The 18,888-nt window shown below is 44.6% G+C and overlaps 1 protein-coding gene across 1 annotated transcript in view; it reads left to right on the forward strand.

The window, feature by feature from the left end:
• LOC112215332 (activin receptor type-2B) overlaps positions 1–18,888 on the forward strand; it is a 53,371-nt gene that overhangs the window by 17,023 nt on the left and 17,460 nt on the right. Inside the window, exon 2 of the mRNA XM_024374280.2 lies at positions 17,655–17,862. Within this exon, the coding sequence (XP_024230048.2) occupies positions 17,655–17,862 (208 nt within the window). The remainder of the gene's footprint in view (positions 1–17,654; positions 17,863–18,888) is intronic.

The following is an 18,888-nucleotide window of genomic DNA, read 5'->3' on the forward strand; positions in this document are numbered from 1 at the left end:
ACAGTCTCGTATTCTACAGAAGGCCAGAAGGTTGCTACTCTTCCATGCTGTGGAACTTAATCTTATGTTGTTTTCTTTATCTTACTTTTGTAACTTGACAGGAGTGTCAAAAGATTCTGGAACATTATAAATGCTGGTCGGTTCAATGAACTAGTTAGCCCCGCAGCGTCTGGTAACTTGCTCAAGAGGCTAGTCTTACTCCTCAGTAGCTTTTTGAAATCTTGGATAGATGTCAGTTTCTTGTTACATCTCTCCAGGTTGTGGTCTTTAATACCATTTTATATATTCTTTGTAAAGCTGTCACCCCATCAGCTATAGCTATATTTGGTTTGGATCAGTTTGTTCGGTCCACTCAGGCGCTTGTAAAAACTGACATCAACACTTAGATAGAAGAGAAGTCTGTGTCATTTCTTTGGATATTGAATTAGTTCAAAGATTTTAAATGAATACTGTGTACAGTTTTCTAGATCACTGTTGGTGAATGACCTGTTGTTCAGGTATTTTACAAGTGCTATCACTCTACTTCTTGTTAAGTACCCCCAGCTTCCCCAAGCTTTAGAGTCAAAACAAGTATTTATTCATTCAATATTATTGACCTGTGAAACCAGCATATTAAGCTTTTTAGTGATAGAAATTGATCTTTCCTGGCAGTGGCCTCATCCTTTATAGCAACTCTGCATTTACAGTGTGCATGTTACTTCAAACACTTGCAGCGAGGACACATTTTGCAGCTCATCTCTTTTTGCCCAAGGCAAGCCGGACTTGCCTTTTGGACTTTGCTGTTTTCATGGAGAGGCACTTACTTGAATGAAATGCTTTCTTTTTTTTTGTGCCGAGTTCTTTTTGAAAACCTGAAACTCTCCCTTCCTTGCTTCTGAGAACCAGTCAATTTGGATATTTGTTTTGGTGCAGGGGAGCTCCTTGGCTGTGATGGTGATGTATTGGTAGTCCTCCACAATGACTGACCTGCCTAGCTTGACTATGCATTGAGTCTCATGTTGGCTCCTATCTGACAGTAAAACAGTTTAACAATTTGGCGTTGCTAAAATCAAATTAACCGAAGCATTGCTTCTTGGGCAAAATGGAATGACGCCATACTGATTTCAAAATAGTTGAATCCCCTCAAACTCTGGATCCTGAAGCCAATTCCACTGCATTTATTCTATTGTTCCCCCCTAATCAGGGACTGATTTTAGACCTGGTACACTAGGTGGGTGTAATATAATATTCAGGTAGAATAGAAAACCAGCAGGCTCGGGACCTCGTAGGGTCAGAGTTCAATACCCCTGGACTAGACTGTATAATGTTTGTCTTTTGATGTCATACATGGTGTGATGCAATTTCCAACATTTGTTTTCTGTTCTTGCAATAGTTGCCTTTAGGCAACTGTTTTATTAGCTAGGCACACAGATGTGCAAAAGTGAACACACGCTGGTGTGACTCAAGTGAATGCCCTTTGACCTCATCCAGTGGCCCAGTTTCCTCTGCAGGAAGCAACTGACTCAGTGTGGGGCTCAAAGGAGGAAGTGTTCTCTGTTCAGGTAGCTGCATATGCCAACGACGAAGTTGAGTCTCGCCAGTAGCTCGGACAGGGCCAAACAAGAGTCCCTGTGCCAGGAAGGTGTGTGTGGGAGGTTGGGGGTGTGTGGTAGGGGTGGAGGTGTGGGAGTGTGTCTGTGGGAGGGTGTTAGGGTGTTGGGAGTGTGTGGGAGGGAGGGTGTGTGGGAGTTAGGTAGGTGGGTATTGGGGGTGTGATAGGGTGGGTGGGAGGGTGTCTGTGGTAGGGTGGGAATGTGTGTGTGTGGGGGAGTGTGCGTGTGTTAGGGAGTGCAGGGCAGAGTTTATGGAGCGCTTTATTTACATGGCCGGAGGGGGGAATGAGAGCGGTGGATCTCCCCTTCACGCCCTGCAGGACCCACTAACTGGAGCGGAAAGACCCCTCTTCTGCAAACCCACCTGGAGAAAAGACATTATTTCAAATGGTGCCCTCTGCTTCTCCTCCTAGACCTAGAAAATATGACCCTGCGGCAATGTCAGATTACATGACCAAACTGATGTGGTGTTGTGCCTCCTACCCCCTGCTTTACAATACCACTGGGATGGAAATGTAGAATTTACAGGACTGATATAAGGCACATTGTAGGATTTTTGTGCTTTATATAAGAACCAACAATATGTGCTCACTATAAGATATCACCATTTTGGACATATCTAGGCCAGCCTTTCTTAAATTATGGGTCGCAGACCTGTTAATGGTGTGTTGCTACATGTCACAGTACATTTATAATTATTTCATGAATTGATTTTGGCCAAGTGCAACTGCACTCTGTTCAGTGCGCTCTCTGCTTTGACAGATGCGCGCGTGTGTGGAAGATGCCGTGTGCTTCAAGGTTTACCAGATCTTTTTTCATCAGTTTTCTTGAAGAAACCCACACGCTGCAGTGCTGTTGTTCAGCAGTAGATGATGCGCTGTTAGCCGCTGGCTTGTAATTCCCACTCGCCATCACTCACCCCTGTCATCGAATGGACTCAAGCTAGCCACAAGTTCTGACTGAGTTCAATTGTCATGAAACACAAATACAGCGATGAGTTTCTCTCTCTTGGTTTGATACAAACTTTGAGAAATAATGAGGAAATCCCATAATGTGTTTTGAGTAGGGAAGTGCTTAGTAACAAAACAAACAAATGAAAACGACAGGTCCTGACCAAACATCCATAGCATGACGGTAAACCCAGAGAGTTCTGTCAGAACAGGGCAGAATGCTTCAGGAAACAAGGCATTGTTGTCATGTAATAACAGGTGACGATAAGCAGAAATAAGGGAGTACCATCTCTCATTGTAGTCGATGTGAGTTTCTCTTTCAAACAATCCCCTTGTACACAACCAATAGCTAACTAGCAAAAGTTAGCCAAAGCAAGCTATCTAGCTACTGATAGGGCAACCCAAGCAACGGTACAGATGAAGATGGAAAAAAACTGTTGCTGTTAAAATACAAGCAATCCTTTTTATTCTGGAGTACACTGATTGAAACAAGTTGCTTTTTGAGGCTGAGGAACTGACTGAGAAAGCAGTGATGTTCTGATCCAGTTTGGCACCAGTTCTCTACTGACAAACTGAGCCCAGAATAAACCTGCTTGTTGAAAACTTCAAACAGTCACACACCTATCATTAGGACTGTGTGTGTGTGTGTTTGTTTGTTTGTTTTTCTGGTCTAAACCTGTGTGATCATTCAGTTTATTCCAGTTCAGAATAAAAAAAATATATTGTACACTGCTCAAAAAAATAAAGGGAACACTTAAACAACACAATGTAACTCTAAGTCAATCACACTTCTGTGAAATCAAACTGTCCACTTAGGAAGCAACACTGAGTGACAATACATTTCACATCCTGTTGTGCAAATGGAATAGACAGCAGGTGGAAATTATAGGCATTTAGCAAGACAACCCCAATAAAGGAGTGGTTCTGCAGGTGGTGACCACAGACCACTTCTCAGTTCCTATGCTTCCTGGCTGATGTTTTGGTCACTTTTGAATGCTGGCGGTGCTTTCACTCTAGTGGTAGCATGAGACTGAGTCTACAACCCTGCAAAATGACCTCCAGCAGACCACAAATGTGCATGTGTCTGCTCAAACGGTCAGAAACAGACTCCATGAGGGTAGTATGAGGGCCCAACGTCCACAGGTGGGGGTTGTGCTTACAGCCCAACACTGTGCAGGACGTTTGGCATTTGTCAGAGAACACCAAGATTGGCAAATTCGCCACTGGCGCCCTGTTCTCTTCACAGACGTGACAGTCTGGAGACGCCATGGAGAACGTTCTGCTGCCTGCAACATCCTCCAGCATGACCGGTTTGGCGGTGGGTCAGTCATGGTGTGGGGTGGCATTTCTTTGGGGGGCCGCACAGCCCTCCATGTGCTCGCCAGAGGTAGCCTGACTGCCATTAGGTACCGAGATGAGATCCTCAGACCCCTTGTGAGACCATATGCTGGTTTGGTTGGCCCTAGTTTCCTTCTACTGCAAGACAATGCTAGACCTCATGTGGCTGGAGTGTGTCAGCAGTTCCTGCAAGAGGAAGGCATTGATGCTATGGACTGGCCCGCCCATTCCCCAGACCTGAATCCAATTGAGCACATCTGGGACATCATGTCTCGCTCCATTCACCAACGCCACGTTGCACCACAGACTGTCCAGGAGTTGGCGGATGCTTTAGTCCACGTCTGGGAGGAGATCCCTCAGGAGGCCATCTGCCACCTCATCAGGAGCATGCCCAGGCGTTGTAGGGAGGTCATACAGGCACGTGGAGGCCACACACACTACTGAGCCTCATTTTGACTTGTTTTAAGGACATTGCATCAAAGTTGGATCAGCCTGTAGTGTGGTTCTCCACTTTGATTTTGAGTGTGACTCCAAATCCAGACCTCCATGGGTTGATAAATTTGATTTCCATTGATCATTTTTGTGATTTTGTTGTCAGCACATTCAACTATGTAAAGAAAAAAGTATTTAATAAGAATATTTCATTCATTCAGATCTAGGATGTGTTATTTTAGTGTTCCCTTTATTTTTTTGAGCAGTGTATTTTAACAGCAAAAGTTCCAAGCTAGACAGATATGGAAGAGTGTTTTTAATGGGGACAAATAAACATTAATAGGTGGGTTTTCATTGTTATTTGTCTATGTTGCATTTGTTACTGGGTATAAGGGCAATGAAATGTACCAAGCTTGGGTCCCAGGAAAAAACAGCATTTCTCATTTGGGTCCCAGGCTAATAATGTGTAAGAACCCCTGATCTAGGCTATGTCACATTGATTATATAAGGATATAGCACTGGCTGCGTAAGTGATGGACCCGCTTCGTCAAGCTATTTTACCTGTCAATATGTGACCTGTAGCCATTTCACAGTGTTTGTTTGCAGCGGGGGGCTGATCTCTCAGTAGGGGGCCCCTCTTATGGCAGCCCATTTCTCATTCTGAGCCACCTGGCGCCATTTTCCAGCTCTCCGTGGCAAGGAAAAGTAATCTGGTTCACGTTTTTAAATTCCGGATCCGCAGAGAGTTGTGGCTGGAGCAGGCTCTTTTAATGCTTAGATGGCCTGCTAGTGAGCTAGCTGAATTATTAGCACGTCTTGCATTGATGTTTTGGGGCTAAAACTACCTCGGTAGTGACGTGACCTTTTGAGGTAATGGATGACTCTTGAACGTTCGTTCTTTGGGTAGCTAACGTTGGGTAAGTCTAGTCTGCTGTACCTGCGCCAAAACTCTGGTATTTCTCTCTATAGTTTAACCTCATCCCTTTTAAATAGTGAACCAACATGTTTTCAGCACTTTTATTTCCATGACTGATCAAAACAACTTGTTTTTTTTAATGGCTCTCTTGTCCTCTCTGCAGCAGACATACAGTGAGAAATATTCAAACACAAAATTAAATCGCAATATATAGAATCATGAGTTGTGATACATATAGAATTGTAATACATATCGTATCGGCACCTAACTATCGTGATCGCATCGTGATAATACCGTATCGGGAGGTCCCTGGAAATTCCTAGCCAAATTGAGCTCGTCCAATAACAACAGATAGGCCTAAGTTTATTTTTAAGTTACAAAATGTTTTTCTACAGTTTGCCCTACTGAATGTCACCCAGATATTTAAGCCTTAGGCACGCTATCATTAAGGTTTGGATATGGGCTTCACCTTATAGGGCCTACAAGTTTAGGCCAGGTCAACATTACATTGTGTACAGATTTCAGAAAAAGGCTGTGGATGTACAACAGTATAGAACATAAACAGAGTAGCAGCAGTGTGTGTGTGTGTACAGTCACTATAAATGTATGTGCATATTATGTGTGAGTGAACAGATGATGGAGTGACTGTGTAGGGCTCTGAGAGTGTGCATAGAGACAGTGCAAAACTGAAAGGTCAGTAAGGATACTGCCTGCTGTGCGGAAGCACAGACAATAGTCTTTGGCTTGGGTGGTTGGAATCTTTAACCATTTTCTGGCCCTTCCTTCCACACCGCCTGATAGAGATGTCTTGCTTGGCCCCAGTGATGTACTGGGCTGTCCGCAATACCCTCTGTAGCGCCATGCACTCGACGGCGGTTTTATTGCCATAACAGGCAATGATGCAGCCAGTCAAGAGGCTCTCAATGGTACAGCTGTATAACTTTTTGAGGATTTGAGGGCCCATGCCAAACTTGTTCAACCTCCTGAGGGGGCTGAGGTGCTGTCACACCTTCTTCACAACTGTGCACATGTGTTTAAACCATTTTAAGTGTTTATTTTTGTTTAAAGTACCGAGGAACTTGAAGCTCTCGACCTACTCCACTGCAGCTCCTCGATGTGGATGGTGACGTGCTCACAGTTTCCCGTAGTCCACGATCAGCTCCTTGGTCTTACTGACGTTGAGGGAGAGGTTGTTGCTTTGGCACCAGACTGTCAGGTCACTGACCTCCATGTAGGCTGACTCATCGTCGCCGCTGATCAGGCCTACCACCGAGTCAGCAAACTTGGTGTTGGAGTCGTGTATGGACACGCAGTCGTGGGTGAACAGAGAGTGCAGGAGGGGACTAAGCACACACCCCTGTGGGGGCCCCTGTGTTGAGGTGATGTTGCCTACCCCCACCACCTGGGGTCGACCCGCCAGGAAGTCCAGGATCCATTTGCAGAGGGAGGTGTTCAGTCCCAGTACTAAGCTTAGTGATGAGCATGGAGGGGACAATAGTGTTGAATGCTGTAGTCAATGAACGGCATTCTCACATATGTATGTATTCCTCTTATCTAGGTGGGTGAGGGCAGTGTGGAGAGCAATTGAGATTGCGTAATCTACGGCTCTTTTGGGGCGGTATGCAAATTGGAGTGGGTCTAGGGTATCTGGGATGGTGGAGTTGATGTGAATCATAACTAGCCTCTCCAAGCACTTCTTGACTACAGATGTGAGTCCTACAGGGAGGTAGTCATTGTGCCATGACAAGCATTTCGCTACATCCATAATAACATTGGCTAAATATGTGTGTGTGACCAATAAGATTTTATTTGAAGCCTTAGAGTTCTTGGGAACAGGAATGATAGTGGTCATCTTAACATGTGGGCATTACCGACTGGTAACAGTTGGTTAAGTGCCAGCGTGTTATTTTTCTGGATTGTTTATAGCCTTGTACAGTTGGTTAAGTGCCAGCTTGTTATTTTTGTTGTTGTCCTGAGGTGGAATGTACACAACAGTTATGGTAGTTGATGTAGAGGCAGCTAATGACTTCATCTTTACAGGAATTTATGGGCTTGATAAAAGTTGCCTTTTCCCCTGTGTTTGTTGTCTCACACATTTGCTTGATGAATGAGATTTCACATTTTAAGTAAGAATGAAGTTGGAAGCCTACTACTACCGACTTCAACTAATGATATGTTCTGATTGTTTTGATACAAATGTTGAGACATTTCCCTCGAATCATGATTCAGTGTCGTCTTTGTATTGGCTATGTTGTAAGTATGTTTCTCATATAATGTGATGTTTTCTTTTATGTAGGCCTATTATCAAAATGAACCGTTTAGTTCAGAAATGTCTCCTATCCTGTTAGTGCGAAAGCTTTGAGTACCCAGCCACAGACCGGACCAAAAAATGTCCAATTCAAGTCATAGCTCATTCTGGGGTTGCAGATGTCCCAACAAAATAAAGATGCAACATAATATAATTCCTTTGTTGTTTATACAGCAAACAAGCCTCGGAGGCAAGTGGAGAAGACCTCAATTTGTTTTGTGTGATAAAGCCGCTGTGTTCTTGCGGTAGGCCAAGTTCTGCTTCTAATTACAGACCAGGGTCCTTGGAACAAATGCGGGTGCACCGCTCGCAGTTGTGCCTCGGTCTGTTCCTGTGGCCCCGTGTGTGTGCACAGTAGTGCAGACAGATGCCGTTTATGGGCCATATGAAATTACTTCCAGACTTTTTTTTTCTTTCTCCGTCTTTATGAAAGAGTCTGCTTCGAAGATCCACTGCTTTTTCTTCCCCTTTGAATCGCTGCCATGGTGCAGGGTTCCTGGGAATAGGCCTCTATAGATGAAAAATGTCTTAGTTCGAGCTCAGTTTTTGGGACTGCCTTTTGGTTGCGATAAACACGCTTGGTTCATTTCTCTCTGTGATATCTAGATTAATCTGCTCTTCTCGCGCTTGAACAATTATTTGGAAGGTGAGGGAGCATGGGTGACATGCTTAGGCCTAGATTGTTGTGCCTGTCATCGTGTAATGTTCAGTGAATTTAAACTGATGAAACTATTGTTTGTTGTCAGACATCTACCCATAATGAATCAAGCAAAATGGATTGAAAATCTAATTCACCATCACTTGAAGAAACGTTCAAAGTTTTTGATATTTTCTGCATTGACTGACCATCTCTTAAACCTCTCTAGGGTACGTGGGACGGTAGCGTCCCACCTGACGAACATCCAGTGAAATTGAGGGGCGTGAAATTCAAAAATAATTCTTAAAAATGTGTTATACATCAAAATAAAGCTTAAAGCTTACTTCTTGTTAATCCAGCCGCTGTGTCAGATTTCAAAAAGGCTTTACGGCGAAAGCAAACCATGCGATTATCTGAGGACAGCGCCCCGCATACAAAAGCATGAAAATCATATTTCAACCAGGCAGGTGCGACACAAAAGTCAAAAATGGCGATATAAAAAATGCCTTACCTTTTGATCTTCTTCTGTTGGCACTCCACAAGGTCCCAGTTACATCACAAATGGTCCTTTTGTTCGATAATGTTCTTCTTCATATTCTGGCACGCTTCAGTCAATAATCCACCCAGTTTCCCTCCATCAAAATGCATACAAAATGAATCCCAAACGTTACTAATAAACTTTTCCAAACAAGTCAAACAGCGTTTATAATCAAACCTTAGGTATCCTTATATGCAAATAAACTATCAAATTTAAGACGGAGAATAGTATGTTCATTACCGGAGATAAATAAGAAAGAATGCGCTTTCCTCCACGCGCTTGGAAACACTACAGCGCAATGGGAGCCACCTAGAAAAACTAAAATTTCTGGGTCATTTTTCCAAAACCCAGCCTGAAACTCTTTCTAAAGACTGTTGACATCTAGTGGAAGCCATAGGAACTGCAATCTGGGAGGACTTGGCCTTATTATTAAAATACTAGCCATTGAAAATAGTGGTAAGCTGAATTTTATTTTTGGGGGATGGTTTTTCCTCTGGGTTTTGCCTGCCATATCAGTTCTGTTATACTCAGACATTATTGTAACAGTTTTAGAAACTTTAGAGTGTTTTCTATCCAAATCTACCAATTATATGCATATCCTAGCTTCTGGGCCTGAGTAGCAGGGAGTTTACTTTGGGCATGCTTTCCATCCGGATGTCAAAATACTGCCCCCTACCCCAGAGAGCTTAAAGTAATGATGGACTGCCATTTCTTTTTGCTTATTTGAGCTGTTCTTTCCATAATGTGGACTTAGTCCGATTTGGTAAAAGACCATATTCTGTACACCACCCTTACCATGTCACAACACAACTGATTTGGCTCAAAGGCCTTAAGAAGGAAAGAAATTGCCACAAATTAACTTTTAACATGGCACGCCTGATAATTGAAATGCATTCCACGTGACTACCTCATGAGGCTGGTTGAGAGAATGCCAAGAGTGTACAAAGCTGTCTTTAAAGATAGGGTGGCAACTATGAAGAATCTCAAATAAAAAAAATATTTTTTTTAAAAGCCTGGAATGAGTACAGTCGTGGCCAAAAATTCGAGAATGACACATATAAATTTTCACAAAGTTTGCTGCTTCAGTGTGTTTAGCTATTTTTGTCAGATGTTACTATGGAATACTGAAGTATAATTACAAGCATTGCATAAGTGTCAATGGCTTTTGTTGACAATTACATGAAGTTGATGCAAAGAGTCAATATTTGCATTGTTGACCCTTCTTTTTCAAGACCTCTGCAATCCGCCCTGGCATACTGTCAATTAACTTCTGGGCCACATTCTGACTGATGGCAGCCCATTCTTGCATAATCAATGCTTGGAGTTTGTCAGAATTTGTGTGTTTTTGTTTGTCTACCCGCCTCTTGAGGATTAACCACAAGTTCTCAATTGGATTAAGATCTGGGTAGTTTCCTGGCCATGGACCCAAAATATAGATGTTTTGTTCCCCGAGCCACTTCGTTATCACTTTTCCCTTATGGCAAGGCGCTCCATCATGCTGGAAAAAGGCATTGTTCATCACCAAACTGTTCCTGGATGGTTGGGAGAAGTTGCTCTCGGAGGATGTGTTGGTACCATTCTTTATTCATGGCTGTGTTCTTAGACAAAATTGTGAGTGAGCCCACTCCATTGACTGAGAAGCAACCCCACACATGAATGGTCTCAGGATGCTTTACTGTTGGCACGACACAGGACTGATGGTAGCGCTCACCTTGTCTTCGGAAAGAGGATTCATCAGAGAACATGACTTTACCCCAGTCCTCAGCAGTCCAATCCCTGTACCTTTTGCGGAATATCAGTCTGTCCCTAATGTTTTTCCAGACCATCCTCCAAAAGTCTTCTCCTCACTGTGCGTACAGATGCACTCGCACCTGCCTGCTGCCAGTCCTGAGCAAGCTCTGTACTGGTGGTGCCCCGATCCCGCAGCTGAATCAACTTTAGGAGACAGTCCTGGCGCTTGCTGGACTTTCTTGAGTGTCCTGAAGCCTTCTTCACAACAATCAATGATGACGGCACGTGTTTCCTTGCAGTTAACCATGGTTAACAGAGGTAGAACAATGATTCCAAGCACCACCCTCCTTTTGAAGCTTCCAGTCTGTTATTCGAACTCAATCATCATGGCCAGAGTGATCTCCAGCCTTGTCCTCGTCAACACTCACACCTGTGTTAAAGAGAGAATCACTGACATGATGTCAGCTGGCCTTTTGTGGCAGGGCTGAAATGCCTCGGAAATGTTTTTGGGGGGTTCATTTGCATGGCAAAGAGGGACTTTGCATTTAATTGCAATTCATCTGATCACTCTTCATAACATTCGGGAGTATGTGCAAATTGCCATCATACAAACTGAGGCAGCAGACTTTGTGAAAATTAGTATTTCTGTCATTCTCAAAACTTTTGGCCACGACTGTAGGTGTGTCCAAACGTATGACTGGTACTCTATATACATCGTTATATATATTATTATTTTTTTCTTTTTTTTCTTTTTATTACATACAGGGGTCCTAAAATTCAAAATGAATGATCCATGCTATGACCACCTTAAAACGTTTCCATACTTAAGCTTACGATAAACAACAAAGCCTTAGAGTTTGAGGTTGATTTATCAAGTCTTGATGATTCATAGTTTGTAGTTCATAGTCATTGTTATGTGGAAAACAAGAGGGAAATAAGTCCTTGTAACTGAGAAAGAACTTTGGTGTTGCCCACTGTGCTTTTGGATAACTGAATTAGGAGTTTCTCCTTTAGCTTGATGAAGGTGTGGAATGTGAAGGGAATTTGCCTCAGTTGAATGTGAATTGGTTGCTGATTGAGTATTTGCTCTGTAACCTCTATTTAGCACCAGAGCTCACCAACTGCTGTGGATAAAAAGCAGTGTTTGGTTTGGCCAGTTCAGATTGAAATGTCGCTTGTCAGCTAAGATTGAACATTGTACTGACATTCCCTCTTCTTGGGAAAGTTTTTGTTGTTGTTGGGGGGGCTAAGTCATTCCACGCTCTTGAGGCAGTCGGTACTGAACAAGATGTGCTGTATGAAGTGCCGAAGATCTGCTTGCTCCCGAGTGCTAGATACAGATGGTTTCTCTTTTTTTAATCTTGTGCCTGAAGCAGGATAAAGCTGTTTGAATGGCTATGATGATCCACTGCCTTTTTCCATCAACTAGGAAGCGGCTTGCCTCTCTCTGACATCTCCTCTAGTGAGGCCTGGGATTGGTTTACTTGCCTTTTATGGCGTCTGAATTAAGTGTCTTTTTTAAGACCACCAATGATCATAAGCACACTTTTCTTTTTTCTTTTCATAGAGGGGTTGGTTATGTCGTGAATTAGCCCATTCAAATCCTTGTCGCCAGCCATACTCTGTGGGCCAGTAAAACTCTGGTAACAGGCAAATTATATTGCCCAATGTGGTTGTAACATGCACCTGAAACAATGGCTTTTTGAACACACATTTATTTTTGGTTGCTCCTGACATCCGCTGTCGCCATTAGCTTTAATATTCCCATGGAACCCTGCAAATTCAGCTCCTGATCATTGAGAAGTGTCCATTGCTGAGGCAGCAGGGTTTTTAGTATTCAAGCCGTCATGCAGCAACATGAGCAGGACATTGGCACCAAGCTCCCTGTTCCCAGTCTCACACTGCTGCTGGAGTGTGTGTGTTTCTGCTGTGAGTGTTTATGTACACCAGGTGTGTATGTGTGTGTGTGTGTGTGTGTGGATGTGTTTAACTATACTTGTGGGGACCAAAATCCCCACAAGAGTAGTAAATATTTTGGGGGACATTTTGTTTGTCCCCACAAGGTCAAATGCTATTTCTAGGGAGTTTAGGGTTAAAATTAGTTTTAGGGTTACAATTAGGTTTAGGGTTACGAGCTTGGGTTAGTTTGTGGTTAGGGTCCAGTTTTGAGGTTAAGGAAAATAGGATTTTGAATGGGACTGAATTCCTCATCCACAAGGTGAGTTATACAAGGCTTTGTCTGGGAGAGCAGGGTAAAGGTGTATACTCCCACATTTCACATTGCCTAGTGATGGTTAATGCACAGATTGGCCGTGGTCGGCGCTGTCAAATTTGTGTTCACCTTTTCTCACTCCCTCATGCACCCTCTTTCCCCCGTTCACCCTCACTCTCGCTCCCTCACTCACCTTGTCACACATTTTCTCACTCCCTCACCTTCTCTCTCACTCACTCTCCTCAGTCACTCAGCATCTCACTCCCTCGCTCACCTTCTCTCTCTCACTCACTCTCCTCAGTCACTCAGCATCTCACTCCCTCGCTCACCTTCTCTCTCACTCACTCTCCTCAGTCACTCAGCATCTCACTCCCTCGCGCAACCGCTCGTTCACCCTCATTCTGTCTCATGCTCTCTCTCTCTCTCACTCACTCACTCACTCACTCACTCACTCACTCACTCTGTGACGTAGAAGTCCCATAAGGTAGACGTTGATGGCAGTACTGTTATTTTCTGTTCCGGAATCACTTGTAAATAAACACCTTTGCACAGAAGAACTTTTGCGGTTCCGCCATCTTTTTATTTTTATAGAGGTTAGGTTATCCAGTTTAGCCATCTGGCCTACTCTACGTGACATATGGTGGCAGTGGTGGGATGGCGTACCGCAAATCAGTGAATTCCAACAAGAGAGCTAAAGGAATGCGTACAGGATTGCGTTCTCAGCAACAGCATCAACTGGCAGAAAAGGTACCTGAAGTTGAACCGGGGTGGAATACCATGGAATCGTCTGGTGAAGAAGAGGTCAAGTATGAGAAACTAGGAGCCCGACCGCGGGGCCAAAGACAACCAGAACTGGGTGAGCTGCTGACTGAAGGAGCAGTTGGGGGACCAGAACCACACCCAACCATGGTAACCCTTTTTCAGCAACTTTTCACCTGCCTTGAGAGGAGGGACGAAGACCTCAAGCAGGAGTTACGTGGCCTACGCCAATCTATCCTCACAGCTCCCCACCAGGCGGAACTCGTCAGTGAGAGCCCAAGATTGGGTCTTCCAACACCAGGACGACAAAGGCTCGATGCAGCAGGGACTTCAACTCCACAGCAGGCACCCCAAGCAGTAATGAGGCCAGCACCAGGAGACCAGTCCAGCAGTGTTAACGTCCATCTTCCAGCATTCCTGAGGAAGGAGCCAAAGATGCCCTCATACCAGCAGGGGAGGACATTGAAAACTACCTGCTGAGGTTTGAGCGCATGGCTAAGACGTGGCAGTGGCCTGAGGTAGAGTGGGCCTGCAGGCTTGTCCCATTGCTCACGGGCAAGGCCTTAGAGGCTTACACAGCAATGGATGAGGGGCTGGCCAATGTCTACAAGGGCTTGAAGGAAGCGCTGCTGGTGAAGTTTGACATCTCACCGGAAACCTACCGTCAACGCTTCAGAGCTGCATCAACGCCATCGGGTGAGTCGCCGACAGAGACGTACCACCGCCTCAAGGGTCTCTACCGACGATGGGTTCGACCGGGGGAGAAGACACAGGACGAAATCGGGGAGGTCATCATCCTCGAGCAACTTCTACAAGTTCTACCACACGACATTCGAACCTGGGTCCGAGAGCACGAGCCCAAGGACGGGCTTATGGCGGCCAAGCTTGCACTGCAGTATCTTAATGCACGTAAAGGGGGCCCACCACAACCTGCAGCACCCGCTCCAAGGAGTCTCAGAGACACAAGGGACATCAGAAACGCCAGAGATGGTGGAGGTAACTCTGGGGGTTATGTGTCTGGGAGGGAGGTAAGGGATCATGCAGTTCGCTCTGATGGGAGGGGTCTGACCTGTTTTTACTGCCGGCAGCAGGGGCACAAAGCTTCAATGTGTCCGCTACGTAAATCCAAGCTCTCAGGTTACTGTTATGTACCCAGAGAGGGGGATGGTGTTCAGAATAGACAGACTCGGGAAGGGTCATGCTTGGTACCTGTAAAAGTGAATGGTAAAAGTCTTACTGCAATGATTGACACCGGCAGTTCCCTGTCATTGATCAGAAAAGGTAATGTACCTGTTAATGACATTGATTATGGTCATCAGACACTGAGCTCCAGCCCTTCAGGTTCTGTGTCCGTCACAAGGCAGGAAAAGAGAACGTTACTGCGGACTACCTATCAAGGCTCCAGAACATGGTCGCTTCAGGAGAGGAGGAAGGTAATGTGACGTAGAAGTCCGTCACTGGCCGCGGGCAGCATTTGGTTCTTTAACGCACACACATATTCATCACTCCTCCCTGCGCCATTATACCATAAGTTAACAATGTGGGTCGACACACAATTTAACTTCTGTCTTGGTGCATGCATTTCACACTTGTCAATGTTCATATTTGAGAGATACAATAATTATTATACTTATCAATGTTGTGGATGAGTGCATTGTTTGTTTGTTCTGTTCCTCTCTCTCCATCTCTGTAGCTTCTGGGTATGCTGGAAAAGGACCCGAGCTAAGGGAATTGGGTTGGCTTTATAGTGCCTGTCCCAAATGGCTCATTAATGCATATGGGCAGATTGAAAGATATTGTCAGTAATAATGTAATGTTGTAAATGTTATGTTGTGATATTGTTTAAAACCGTGTTGCAATGTATATCCTTTAGTATGTTTAGTTCATGGAAAATGTAGGTTTGTATTGTTAATTGATTAATTAATTAGGGTTAATTGTTCTGAGGGGAGGGGCTATCCCTACAAAAGGAGCCTCTCTCCAGTCTCTAAGGGGGATTTTTTTGGATTGAGCTGTGGATGGGGCAGCATTGTTGTTAAGCTGTCCCATAAGGTAGACGTTGATGGCAGTACTGTTATTTTCTGTTCCGGAATCACTTGTAAATAAACACCTTTGCACAGAAGAACTTTTGCGGTTCCGCCATCTTTTTATTTTTATAGAGGTTAGGTTATCCAGTTTAGCCATCTGGCCTACTCTACGTGACTCTCTCTCTGTCTCTCTCTCTCTCTCTGTCTCTCTCTCTCTCTCTGTCTCTCTCTCTCTGTCTCTCTCTCTGTGCCGCTCATCCTCTCTCTCCATTGCTCCAGCAGGGAGGGGAAGAGGAGCTCTTCTTCAGGCTGTTATTTTGGGCTGGTTTTTTTTGGAACAAGGAGTGTTTTTCTCTCTTTTGTCTCTATTCACACACATCACCGAGGTTATCTCCCTGATGACCTTTCTCTCCTCTGCCATGGCAAGGATATGCTGCCCTTGTCAAGCTGCCATTGTAATATTCCAGGAAATGCAGAGATAGCCTAAGGCCTGTATGGCTCTGGGGATTGTTGCTATGGACTCCCACTAGCTGGTAAACCTTTGAGCTGAAAAGGTTGGTCAAATGGCTTTTGGGTGCTGAAAAGGTAGATTTTTTTCCCCCTCAAGCTCATTTGGTTTGCCACAGGTTTTTAATGTGTTCTTCCTCCAGCATGTCTTTCTTCTGTCATGGAAAACTGTTCACTGCTGATGCTTCTTTGTGAGCTGGCAAACGCTGCAGTCGACATGCCTTCAGTCTGTGTACAATCCTTCCTTACCATAAACATCCACTCTCCCCCTTTCCCACCATTTCTCTCACTCCCGCTCTCTCTCTCTCCTCTAAACTACTCTACTTCTCTTTCTCTCCTCTAAACTACTCTACTTCTCTCTCTCAACTCTCACTCTCTACTCTCTCTCTCTCTCTCAACTCTCACTCTCTACTCTCTCTCAACTCTCACTCTCTACTCTCTCAACTCTCACTCTCTACTCTCTCTCAACTCTCTCTCTCTCTCTCTCAACTCTCTCTCTCTCTCAACTCTCTCTCTCTCTCAACTCTCTCTCTCTCTCAACTCTCTCTCTCTCTCAACTCTCTCTCTCTCTCAACTCTCTCTCTCTCTCAACTCTCTCTCTCTCAACTCTCTCTCTCTCTCAACTCTCTCTCTCTCTCAACTCTCTCTCTCTCTCAACTCTCTCTCTCTCTCTCTCTCAACTCTCTCTCTCTCTCAACTCTCTCTCTCAACTCTCTCTCTCTCAACTCTCTCTCTCAACTCTCTCTCTCTCTCTCTCTCAACTCTCAACTCTCTCATCTCTCATCTCTCAACTCTCATCTCTCAACTCTCACTCTCTCTCTCAACTCTCACTCTCTCTCAACTCTCTCTCTCAACTCTCACTCTCTCTCACTCTCTCTCTCAACTCTCTCTCTCTCTCTCAACTCTCTCTCTCAACTCTCTCTCTCTCTCTCAACTCTCTCTCTCTCAACTCTCTCTCTCTCAACTCTCTCTCTCAACTCTCTCTCTCAACTCTCTCTCTCTCTCTCTCAACTCTCTCTCAACTATCTCTCCTTCTTTCTCTTTCTCTCTACTTCTCTCCTTCTCTCTCTCTCTCTCCTTCTCTCTACTTCTCTTGCTCTCTCTTTCGGGCGTCGTACTCTGGTTTCATCGTCAGAAAATATCACCTCCCTGTTCCCTGTTATCAAAATAAGGCATGAGTAAAGTCTCGAGTGGTGTTTTGACAAGAGTAAAGCAAGCTGAGTTTCTGTTGCGCTGCAGGGAGGCGTCTATGTGCTTCTATTTGCGATGCCGTGTGCCATGTCCTCGTCAAACACGCCGCCACTCACCACACCAATCACCTCTACTTTAACACACTACGCCATACAGGAGAATCCCCTCCTTTCGGTTGTGCTTCAGTATCAAACTGTTCTTTTCCCAAACCCCTTGACACACAGGGGTTGAGGTGTTTGATACGTCATCTGTGATTCTTGATTGGTCCTGATCTTTTAGTTCATTTCTCAATCCTGACTTGCATATTTGGTTGTATTTAAAGGGAGAGCATATTTTGTGATTGTTTATGTCTAGATGTGGAACCTCTGAGACGACAGTTGTACCAAACAAAGCTCTGGGTTTTGAGTGCGTAATTGATAGGTTATAGTGTGTATTTAATCTGGGCTAATGGTATTCTTCTGGTATGGTAATGGTATGCTTGACTAAACTAGTGCATCCTCATCTTTCTCTCTGTGACAGGACCAAGCCATGGCGAGGTGGACACACGGGAGTGCTTGTTCTATAACGTGAACTATGAGATCGAGAAGACCAACCAGAGCGGGGTAGAGAGCTGTGAGGGTGAGAAGGACAAGAGGTTGCACTGCTACGCCTCCTGGCGCAACAACTCTGGTACCATCGAGCTGGTGAAGAAGGGCTGCTGGCTGGATGACTTCAACTGCTACGACAGGTCAAATCTCCTACCATTGTGCCCTTGAGCAAGGCCCTATATAATACTGTTGAGTTGTAGATTAGATGAGCTGCCTTCCTCTGCCTTAAAGACTGGAGTCCTGGGATGTATTCACAAAGAGTCTGAGAGTAGGAGTGCTGTGCTGGCATCCAGGGTATGGTCCAAAGGGAAAACCTGATCCTATACCAGCACTCCTACTCTTCCGCTCTTTATGAATAGGGGCCCTGCTGTGGCCAAGAGGTGGAATCAGTGTGTTACCTATGGTTGTATAGGTGGGTTTCTGCTCAATGTTTTCATTTCCAGAGTGGGATCAATGCCTCAAGTGTTTCGAATGAAGCTCATTAGGGTCTCCATACGTCACTGATCGATAATGACTATGTTAATCTAACCATCAAATATGACCGTATATACAACTTTAACAATCACAGTTGGATTTGTCACTCAAGCATTACTGCCTATTGACTTCACATCTGGAATGTGTGTGTGTGTGTGCAACCTCACATGAGCTTGTCTTCGACATTTCGCTTGTGTTATCGAACATTTTAGTTTCTATTTCATCTATCGGAAGTGTTACTCATCAAATGTTTTTCTAAAGCCCTTTGTACATCAGCAGATGACAAAATCTGGAAAGCCAGCCTCAAATCCCAAACAGAAAGCAATGCAGATGTAGAAGCATGGACTCCATATTAAATGTCTCTCTGTCAAACTGGAATATACAGTTGCCCTGCGCCCGGCGGGTCCCGTAGGTGCTCCATAACCAAGGCTTCGCTGTCGCCGGAAAAGTCAGGCGGAGTGGTGCTGTAGATTTTTCAACCGATTGCCGTTGCGATCTATTTCCGGCCTCTCTCCCAAGACCCAGATAAATCGTTGAATAGATGGATCCGGATGGGAAGCTTGAATACAGTCGCTTCTCCGCGCATAAACATTATAGAGGAGAAAAAAGGTTTTGGCTAAAACCAATCCACTGCATTGTTGTTTACAGAGTGAGACACGTGTACATGGGGTTTAAATGAGCAACTTGGAAAG

The sequence above is a fragment of the Oncorhynchus tshawytscha genome, linkage group LG16, assembly GCF_018296145.1.
Source record: "Oncorhynchus tshawytscha isolate Ot180627B linkage group LG16, Otsh_v2.0, whole genome shotgun sequence".
Lineage (NCBI taxonomy): Eukaryota > Metazoa > Chordata > Actinopteri > Salmoniformes > Salmonidae > Oncorhynchus > Oncorhynchus tshawytscha.